This window comes from Canis lupus, chromosome 17, assembly GCF_003254725.2.
Source record: "Canis lupus dingo isolate Sandy chromosome 17, ASM325472v2, whole genome shotgun sequence".
NCBI classification, from domain to species: domain Eukaryota; kingdom Metazoa; phylum Chordata; class Mammalia; order Carnivora; family Canidae; genus Canis; species Canis lupus.
The window spans coordinates 22,388,801-22,399,702 of record NC_064259.1 but is presented as its reverse complement, the minus strand read 5'-3'; the positions used below and the strand labels follow the sequence as shown (position 1 = coordinate 22,399,702).

At 49.8% G+C, this 10,902-nt stretch overlaps 1 protein-coding gene across 3 annotated transcripts in view; it reads right to left on the bottom strand.

Annotated features, from left to right (window-relative positions):
* Positions 1-4,854: 4,854 nt before the first annotated feature.
* FOSL2 (FOS like 2, AP-1 transcription factor subunit) overlaps positions 4,855-10,902 on the bottom strand; it is a 24,884-nt gene continuing 18,836 nt past the window's right edge. For all 3 annotated transcript variants that reach the window (XM_025454301.3, XM_035700475.2, XM_025454302.3), the window contains one exon: positions 4,855-10,213. In XM_025454301.3, the coding sequence (XP_025310086.1) occupies positions 9,695-10,213 (519 nt within the window). In that variant the 3' untranslated portion in view covers positions 4,855-9,694. The remainder of the gene's footprint in view (positions 10,214-10,902) is intronic.

Below are 10,902 nucleotides of genomic sequence, written 5' to 3'. Positions count from 1 at the left end.
AGCAGGAGCGGCGGTGGCCGCAGTGTGCGAGGCTGTGTGTGGCTCCTCTCCAGGACGGCCCTCGGCCGCGGCTCGCCCGGGCTCCACGCCGCAGGCCCATCTTCGCTCAGCAGAGCGTCCGCACCTGCCAACCCCGAACGCTCCCGAATTAACATGCCTCCCTGCCCCTACCCCACTCCTCCTCTGTGACCTCTTGCTCCTCTGGGTTTTACTCCTGGAACCAGATCTCTTAGACTCCCCAGGAGCACCTTCTTGCCATTCTGACCCCACTGCAAGCTCTGGCTGGCTTCCAGAGGGCTGTGGGTGGGGCCTCCTCATGGACCCCCACCCCCACCCAACCCCTCCCAGCCTCCTTCCTCCCCTTCACCACCCACCCCTGTTCTGTACCTCTGGTGCATTCAGCTTCCTAGAGTGAGATGTCACCTTGTCACTCCCCATGTAATACCGCTCTGCAGCTCCCAACACCTCAAAATAAAAGCTCTCATTTCTACTTATTTTGGGGATCTTGGCTTAAATGCCACTAGTTTTGGGAAGCTTCCCTAGATTAGGGAAAATTCCAGTGGTGCTTGCACTCAGGACACTTTATAAACCTTCTCACGTTTATAGACTCAGTAATTACTTGAATCCCTCCTCATTAACAGTGGCAGGGTGTGTGGGGGGCATGCACCCACATACAAGCCCACACTTCCTTATCACCTCCATCTCCCCAGCATGAGGACTGTTGCCTGCCTGACCAACTAATGACAAGAGCCAAAACTGTCAGGCCCTCAGGATCTCAGGTTAAATTTCCATCATGCCCTAAAGCCGCCCATGCTTCAGATGCTAGGGACTCCATTCCAGGCCCCAGAGCTGCCACCCACTTTCCTTTTGCACCAGGAAGTGTCATTACTCTGAGGGCTCCCTCTGTGCCTGCAATCATGCGGCATTCAGACATGGGCTCCCTCTTTTAGCCCAGGGCCCTTCCCCTGCCGACTCTTCTCTGAAACCTCCACCTGCCACAGCCAAAACCCAGAACCTCTGTGTCCAGAATGCCTGCCCTCTCCCCATCCCTTCACTCCCATCAGGCTAGAATCTTGAGGGAAGCTTCCAGTTTGTAGTTAATTGACATATCACATGACAATGCTTGTAGCGCAAAGAACTGCCTTCTATGACACCTGTATAGTGTCCTATACAGCTGTGTCCCCGGTGGTGACCTTCATGGGGTCCCACACTTAGTAGGGACACACATATTTTTAAATGAATAAGATATTTTCTCCCTCATATCCATAGAAATATGGTCTCTGTCTACATGTCACTTTTGAGAATTAATTTAAATGCAGTTGTCCTGCATGCTTACATGAAAAAGATGTCTGTTTTCACCAGTGAACAAAGTCTGTCTTTTTAGGTTTATTCCATCTTTACTTGAGAAACAAATGCAGGCCTTATGCAGCAGATCAAGGTAGGGACTGTGTTCGCCAGTGTACCAGACACGCCACTGCGTAAGGCAAAAGGAATTTCTCCTGGAGCTGATAATTTCCAACATGTTCAGTAACATTTGTCTCTTGGGCTTCTGAAAGAGACCTTGAGTGTGGAGCCATCTGAAACCTATGAAACACTACAACAAGGAGACTATATTGCTATTCATACTTACTAGTTTATTTTCCATGCTGATGTTTCCTGATTGTTTTCTAGTTAAGAAAATAAGTCATTTTGATTCTGAAAAATCCTGCCTAACTATAAATCCATGGAGACAGAAAAGTAGATTGGTGGTTGCCAGGAACAAGGGGGCATGGAGAAATGGGGAGAAATTGCTTGATGGATCCTTTTGGGGTTCCTTTTAGGGTGAGAAAAAGTTTTGGAACTAGAGAGGAGTATGTGTTGCACAACACCGTGAAGGTAGGAAATGTCGCTGAGTTGTTCACTCTGAAAGGGCTGCTTTTAGGTTATGTGAACTTCACCCTAACAAAAAAAAGTCACATGTGACTTTAAATACTACTGAATGCTTTTCTGAATGTCCTACAAGACAAGGCAGTGCTGTATTCCTGAACAGCCCAAATCCAAGGCCCCACCATCCTGTACCTGGCCTTTGGATAAGGAATGGGGTCCCGCCATGTATAAGCAGGGCCATGTCCTGTGAGTGTCCTCAGAGACACTCAGCTGAGCACCATTACAAACAGGCCACACGCTGCAGAGTGTTTGTGTTTTCCTTTGTTTCTCCTTTGGCTGACACCAGGACTTGGTAAGGTGTGTTTAGTTTGATGAAGGACTTCTCTAGTTCCAAAGGTGGAACCTGTGGTGGATTTTATTTTTTCCTTTAAATGAGTGGAATCTTCCAGTGACAACAACCCACAGACTGTGGATAGAATCTCTGGACACTTGACTGGGCCATCTGTCCACCAGGGCCCAGTGGAGAGGAAAGAGAAGGAGCCTGGGCACAAGGCAGAGTCATGGGCTAGCAGTTTGTCTCCATTTGTGGTAGGTTCTATAAAGGCAAAGGCTGACTGTATCAAGGGTGGGGTAGACTTGTCCTAACAGCTGTGTTGTCTTGTCCAAGGTGGAACAGACTATCTACCAAGGTGCAAGAGCAGCATCGTGGATCGGGAGCGAGGCTGACTGGGAGGGGAGGCCATTTGGCCTCCTTCTTGCTGGGGCCTGGTGGGGCTGGGCTGCCTGTGCACAAATATCCCCTCCATCCTTTAAACACATGGGGCCCCAAGGGAAATTGCACCCTTCCACTTCAAATGTGGCACTGGAACCCAAGAACCCAATGGCTATACCTATAATCAGGTTACACCAATCAACTTTATAACCAAGGTCTATGGGTTTTAAACACTTATGTTGCCTCCTGATTTCAGCACTTTGTACCTTCTCATATGCCTTCACATACATGGTGCCATTCAGGAGCCCAAGATACAAATGCTGCTGAATGTCTTGGAAAATACTGGCTCCAGGGAAAATTCCTTTCCCTTTACGTAGTGGCAGTGCCATGAACAGAGAAAGCCTGGTGACAAAGTTCTGTGCGCCTGGAGACCTCTAGGTCCAGGAGAGTCCCAGGAATCTGTCACCAACATATTTTTCCAGGGGAGAGGATGCTAACTAATCCTTGAAACTCCAACTTTGCTGGGCATGTCATCAGGACAGCTTACTATCAACCCAAGTCACTCAATAGGGTTTGAACCAGGATAGCCTAGATTTAGCAGTGACTACAAAATTCTCCCGCAGACCCTGGTAGGTCTAGGGACCCAATGGTGGTGGCCCCTTACTGTTTTTCTCAAAAAAAAAAAAAAAAAAGCGGGGTGGGGGCACCTGGATGGCACCATCAGTCAAGCATCCAACTCTTGGTTTTGGCTCAGGTCATGATCTCAGGGTTGTGAGATCGAGCCCTGCATTGGACTCTGTGCTCAGCACAGCGTCTGCTTGAGACTTTCCCACTCCCTCTGCACCCCTTGTTCTTTCTCTCAAATAAAGCTTTTTAAAAAGATTTTAAAAACCTGAAAATCTGTCCAGATGTTTTTAAGGCATTTATAGCTGCCCAAAGAGGCATAGGACTCCACCTCGTAAGTGCCTGCAATCATCGACCTCTCTAATTGCCATGTGGACAAAGAGGTGGAAATTTAAACGAGGGAGGTTTTGAAGTCTTAGTGGAAGATGGAAGGTGTCATGGAAGTGCCAAGGCATGAGAGGCACGCGGAGACATGTGAGCACAGGCTGCTCCCCAGGCAGCATAGTCCCTGAAGCCGACAGAAGCGTGTGAATGTTCCCAGCAATCCTTGACACTTCTGCAACCGGGGGACACAGCCTCCGTGCAGAAAAACACAGACACGTCTTTCCGTGGTGTCTGCTTGGGCAGAAGAAGTTCCTAGAAGGCCGGGCACTGAAACTTCTGAGTGCCCTGTCCCACAGGGCCCAGCCCTCTCAGGAAGGAAAGGAGGGGCTACCCTCATCCTCCTCTTATTGTACCTTCTTTACCCTCCCCCCTTCCAGACATGGAGACAAAGGCTCAGAGCAGTTAAATGGCTTTCTTCAGAACTCAACAGCCACTGAGTAGTGGCCACAGGCTGGGGATTTAGGGCTCATCTGATTCCCAGTCCCATGCTCTCAGGTCCTCCAGAGAATGAGGCCCGCACACCAAACTCCTCCGAAGCAGATTTGCAGTGACCGGTGCAACGTCAGGGGCCAGTTCTCAGCCAGCTGCCAACCGCTACAAGCATGAACTCACGATAGCTCTGCCTCCCTATCATCTACGCTGCAAGGGAAGAGCGGCCCTGAACAGATGTGCTCCCTTTACCCTGGGCAATGGGGTCTGGGCTGACACCTCTCAGTTCCTCATCTAACAACCTGGGTCTCTTCAGGAAGAAAATCTGGAGATGGGATCATCCACTTATGTGCATGCCTCCGTTTTTTTCAGAGGCCCTTCCCGCACATGATCTCATTTGCTCACCTGGACAATCTTAGCGATACATTTAATTGGTTCTTTGAAGATCCTTGGGTTTCCAGAGCCAACCTGTTTGAACAAAATACCCCCAGGAAGGGACAGGACCTTGAACTTTTATTGGCTCATACCTTGGCAGTAGTTGGCAGCTAGCTGAGAGGCCCTGAGAAGGGGGAACAGGATTAGGAGGGGTTGAAAGAGGGTCAAGGGGACAAGCAGGAGAAAGGAGTCGGGGCAGCATTACATGCCAACCACTGGCCCACCTCACCCTGTTGCAGAAAGAGGCTCCAGCAGAGCCATTTCCCTGCTTTGCCCATCCACCAGAGAGACCAATTCCATCCCCAAGGCCAAAAATAGAAAAGTCTAGAAGAAAAAGAGAAGTGACAGGAGAGGTGGGGGGGGGGGGGGGGGGAAGGATGGAATAAACCAACCATCAGAGGCTCTTCAATCTTAATTCATTTTATTCTACAAAAACTACTCAATTGAAAGTGGAAAAGCTAACCAAAAAAAAAAAAAAAAAAAAGGTTTTAATATGTTCTTTCTTCCATAGCAGCAAGCTTTGTCTAACAAGCTTTCTTTAGTGCAAATACTGTAGGCTTGTATTACAGTAAAATAACAAAACAAAACAACAACAGAAAACACCACCAGAAATGCTTCAGAGCAGAGCTACTCCTCAATTTTCAAAGCTATACAAAGACTTTTGAGCTTGTGGTCCTGCTTGGAGAGGCCTATTTGGAAGCCTTTCCAATGGAACCATTTCACCAATACTTAAAGAAGAAGAAGGAGAAGGAGAAGAAGAAAAGAAGATGCTCAGAAAGGTAATTCAATTCCCCGTAGAGCTATAGGAATCTTGTACAACTTGTTTGCCTCCAGAATCTTATAGCAGACTTTACTCCACATCATTGACATATCTCAAATACAGATGCACAGAGCTTATGCTTTTCCACTATATACCAAAATACGATATATACATCTCTCACTGCTGAAAAGACACCCTGATACCTATTCTTTATACAAAGGCGAATATTTTCTTCCTCCACATCAAGTAACCACAAACTAAAATAAATGGAATAAACTTTTAATCATACAGAGAAAATAATTTTTGAGGAACAGGGCAGGATCTTTCCTTGTATTCTCTTACAATGTAGACTTTTTGGTGACCACTGTCCCCAGAGGAATGACAATCCATCTTTAAAAACAGAACCATTTTATACAGTTTATACAGCACATGTCACAAATCATTTTAGAAACAAAAAAAGCATCATTAGCCTAAATTTTTTTTAAAAAATGAAGAAAGAGAGGGAGAGAGGAACCGAGTATTTTAATGCTGTTTCTCATCAGGCTTGGTACAACACAAAGATGTAAACATTTTAAATAAATAATAAAATAAATGTCAATTTCTTCTCCCCCTCCCCTTCCTATCCCCCACTCAAAATTTGACCCAGCCTTTCCTGAACACATCAGCATTGGAAAATGAAAGCCCTCTGTTGATGTATGGCCAAAACACTAGAAGCATGAAAAGATGTCAAATTAGTAGTGGGATGACTGAATTTTTAAAAGTAGCAAGAGGCACACCTGGAAATGTACACACACATACACACACACGCACGCACACATCCAACCTGTCAATAAATAGTGAGATGCTGGCTTTTAAGATGAATGCCAAGAAGACTCAACAAGCAGAAAGTAGCAAGACCCCTTTACTTAAGTTTTAAAAAGAAAGTTACACACGTCACATATCCTATTGGTCCACAAATTCTATAAGGACTCAGATTACCCCTCCAACCATCTGAGGAGTGCAAAGGAGCACATCACGAGGGAGAGGGAACAGAAGTCTGGAGGCAGGAGGATATGGGGAGGGGGGTGTCTTTGAGAACCAACCTCAGATTGAAGGCAATCTTGCCTCAGATCTTTGAAGAAAGACCTTTTCACCTCCAAGTGTTTTCATTCATCCATTACTTGGGGGCCTTAAATAGGGGATACCCTCATCCCTTAGTCTTATCCTAAAGAGGGTATATTTACAAAAAGTGCCTAACACAGTGCCTGGCACAGAGTAGGTGCTTATTCCTTTCCTTCTTAAAGGGGCCATGTGATATCTGATCCAGAAGGAGACCGACCGGAAAGAGAAATGGTGAGATTGCAGAAGCACTGCTGGTCCATCAAGGTAAGGGGAGAGAAGTTCCAATGCTTATGGGTTGAGCCCTCCCTTCGACTCAGAGCCAAGTGGGAGCAGAGCAGAGACTCTTCCCCAAAGCCTGAGAAAAAGGAAGCAGTAGCCTCTGATGGCTCTTGGCTGAGTTGTTTGTTTGACTGGCCATGGTGGACACACCTGGCCTTTCTCACAGGCAGAACAATGATTTCTTTCTGAAAACTCCCCCCGTGAATTCTCTGCTTACAGCTGGCTCCAGCAGTTGCCTAAGCTTCACCTGGGATCTCCTCTCTTTCCTGTGTCAGCAGCTGTCCCCAACCACTCAGCCAGGAAGAGGACTGATCCCAGAGAGGCCAGCCAGGTGGCAGAGAGGACTGTGTGGTGCATACTAGCTTGTCAAGGAGTGCCTGCCCTATGCCGTCCCAGAGCTGCCTGCAGCCCAACTGGAGTTCACACCAGCTGCCTCACGGCTGGGAACACAGGAGAAGCACAGCAGTTTCCAGCCCAAGCACAAAGGCACCCCCACTGCAGCTGTTCCTTTAGTTGGAGCCACGGAGGAGAAAGCAGCAGGCCTGGCGTCTGGTAATTCTGAACAATGGTGTGTGTGCATGAACTCAGAGAACAAGCCAGAAGAAGAAAAGAAAGACGTGCTCATGAGTTAAGGGTGAATATTCAGCCTTCCCCAAATAACCTCTGGCTTTGGGGAAGCCAAACACTACCTCCTAGAACAAAGCCAGAGAGTCCTGAAGGGGACAGCTTAGAGGCTTCTAAAGGCCTATGGATTGGTAGATTTTGGCCTTCTGCTGGTCCCAAAGCCAACACAGCTTGAAATCTGAACAACAGCCAAACTGTCTCAGGAATGTCCAGCCTGGCCCCGAGTCACAGACTGTGTCCTGCCTTGGGATCAGTGCTGTGCAAAGTGGGACACAAAGGGTCTTTTAGAAATAAAACACCAAAGCAGCTTCATTTAAGAAATATGTATACATATATATGCAAATATATATGTATATATATGCAGAAAAGAAGCAAATAGCTCGCAATTGGCCACAAATACCTCTTGAGATGATTAAGCCTTTCAGAGCTGAGCACACCCCGGTTTTCTTTGCCCACCTCCTGCTATTCCTGGCTGACTTCTGTGTCTTCAATTAATCAAAGATGCCAGAAACTCAATTGCCCAATCTAATAAGGAGTGCCCCTCCCAGAACCTCTGGGAAACCTGGAGGGCAGCCTCATAGCCAAGGAATGTGGGAAATAACATTTTTAAGGGATTTTTGGACAAAATCCTTTTTTTTTTTTTTTTTAAATCTCCACTCTCTGCATGGCCTAACCTTCCAAGCATCCCTTCAGGTCATAGCGGGCTGTATATCTGGAGCATCTGCTGCTCCATTCCGTGTTCCATTCTAGTGCATGGAGAGGGGATGGGCAGGAAGGACCAGCTCTGAGGCCTGCTAACGCGTCACAGCGCTCTCTCAATCTCTTTCTCTCTCCCCTCCCCCAGACGAACTTTGAAATTTAACCCCCACTGGGTTTGATTTAAATAATATCTATATAATTTTAAATTATCATACAATGATCTCTAGAGCTGAATCACAACAGCGGGGTCTCCCCCAGGGCACTAGCCCAGCAGAGGCCAATCCTAGAGGGTCAGCCAGAGCTATGCCCTCAGGAGGGAAAGGCTCAGAGGGGTGGGAAGCAGGGACCATGCTGAGCTGTGCTCTTGCAGGAGGTCGGGGACTCCCCACTCCCCACCCCACAGGAAGGGGGCACCTCTCCAGCAGTGGGAAGCAATACATCTTATCTGATTTCAGCAGCCCCCAGGAATGGCATGTAAGCCCCAAGCCTTAGCAACAGCTCTGGGCCAGCGGTTCACAGCTGGCTGGCCGGACCTGCAGAGCACTGTGGGGGACGGAGTATATAAAAAAGAAAGCACTCCATCAGATTGTAGGGGACCACAGAAGGTAGAAAAGGCCTGGCATCTCACTGAGATGCAAATCCCACTCTGCCTCCCTCCTTCCTCCCCTACCTTTCCATCCACTGCAAAAGTGCCTTTGAGGCTTCCGGAAGGGCCACCTGGCAGCAATCTGGGGAGGGGCCAGGCCCACGCTCATTAAATCTCCGTGGGTGGCGTCACCCCGAAAGCCAGGCTGGGGTAGGGCAGAGCCAGTAGGGACCTGGAGCGACATGTGGTTCCTAGGGAGGGACGCCTCCCTGGTCTAGAGAGAAGGGTCCAGGGGCAGGATGGCGAGGCAGTAATTATAGGAGACGTCCTGCTCAAGACACCAGGTAAGGGAAGCTGCCTAGGACACCTGCGTGGCTTGTTGGCACTATTCCTGCCCTGGTAATTAGGCATTTGGCAAGCCCAACCTGCGCCCCGGCTGTCTCACTCACACCCTGTTTTCTGGCCAAGCCGCTCCTCCAAAAAGTTGTCTCCGAGGATGGGGAGGAAGGGTCCTCGGAGCCTCCCAGCGGTGGCAGCATTTCCTTGAGAGCTCAGGGAGCCCTGCTGGTGGTCCTGGAGATGGTGGTGGACCGAGGAGTGTCAAGGGAGGGAAGGTTCTGTATTGCACATTGACTGTCCCCTTCTGGACAAGTCAGCCCCAGCAGAAGAGTCCGTCACCTGCTGCCCATCTCCAGAAATGAAGAGCTTTAATATTCAGACCACCCAGATGAAATGTCATGGCAAATTTGATAAAAACCAAGAGGAAGTGAAATTGACACTGGGGGGGAGGAAGGGGTGAAGAGAGGGAAGGTGAAACCAAAAGGCACTGAGCATGCCGGGCAGGGTGGGGAAGGACACCGTCACTCCAGAGATGCAGCGTAACAATGGCACAGGATTGGTCCACACCCGCTGCAGGCTCTTCAGAAGCTGGAGAGATGCCTGAGTCCACCAAACCAAGTTCTCCAAGGCTTTTCAAGAAACAGGATTTGCTTTGCAGGATGCACGAGGGAGGAGGTCCTGTGACTTCTAAGAGATTGCTGAAGCCCTCCGGCGCCTCACCACCAAACCCACCTAGGTCTCCCTCAAGCTGGGAAGCTCTCTGGCAGGGTCCCCCTCCTGGCCTCACGGCCCTGGAGCACTTGAAGGTGCTGGTCCCTGGGAAGGAGGCAGAGACGAGGACCCCCTGGGAGCTGGGTTACAGAGCCAGTAGGGTGGGGGAGTTCAAGGAGTCCGATGACTGGTCCCCACTGCTACTGCTTCTGCGATGAGCCTTGGAGCAGGACTCGGAGGGTGACGCAGGCGACTCCTGTTCCAAGACGCTGGGGTAGGTGAAGACGAGGTTCGAGGTGCCCGGAGTGATGGCAGGCGTGGAGGTCACCACGATGGGGGTGTGCAGGGGCTCCTCCCCGTAGAAGCCCCCAGCAATGCTAATGGGCTTGATGACAGAGCGCTGGGCCTTGTCTAGCCCGGCTGACGAGGATGAGGGGCTGTCCTCTTCCAGAGGCTCCTGTTTCACCACCACGGCACCCACTCCACCGCCCCCACCACGCAGGGGCTGCAGCCCAGAGGCAGGGGGTGATCGGCGCTCCTCGGGGCTGATCTTACACACGGGCCCATGGGCCACCAGCATGAACTCCAGCTTTTCCTTCTCCTTCTGCAGCTCAGCGATCTCTTTCTGCAGGCCTGACTTCTCCTCCTCCAGCTCCTCTGTCTCCTGCAGGAGGGGAAAGAGAAGTGTGTGAGGGACAGGAACTGGCCAGAGATCTGCTAGGGGTGGGAGGTTTGAAACCAGCTGAGAAAGGGAAAACCATAACTGTGCTCAGAGGACCAACGGTGAAAGCAGCCAGCTCACAACCCTGGCCACAGACCCCACTGCTTCTAAGTGACCTGGAGGCTCAAGATCACTTTCATGTCCAAAGCTCCAGACTGAGAAAGGAGGAAAGTCGGCTCGGAGGAAGGATGAAACAACAAATAGCTGCCACGATTGAGGGCTTACTTTGTGCCAGACACCGCAGAACAATCCTCCAGAAGATTTCTGAAGCAGATATTTTCCATCATTTTCAGACAAGGAAACTGAGGTTCAGAGAGGTTTAGTAGTCTGCCCAACGTCACAGAGCAAGCAGGTAGGGCAGCCCAGACTTGACCCCGACAGATCTGACTCTAGAGTCCATCTGCTACCACGCTCTGGTACCTCACTGCCAGAACTGCCCCCCAGCTACCCTTGAAGGGTTACAGTGAGGTGTGGGGTAAGGGAGCATGGCATGTAGTTTCAGCCCTCTCTCCTTCTCACACTCCTTCAATCCCATCCAGCCTGCCTGTGGATACAGAAACACTGAACTCTAAGCTGCACACACGAGCCAAGGACGGCGCCAGGCTGGCAGGAAGCACTCCAGCAGTCCCGGC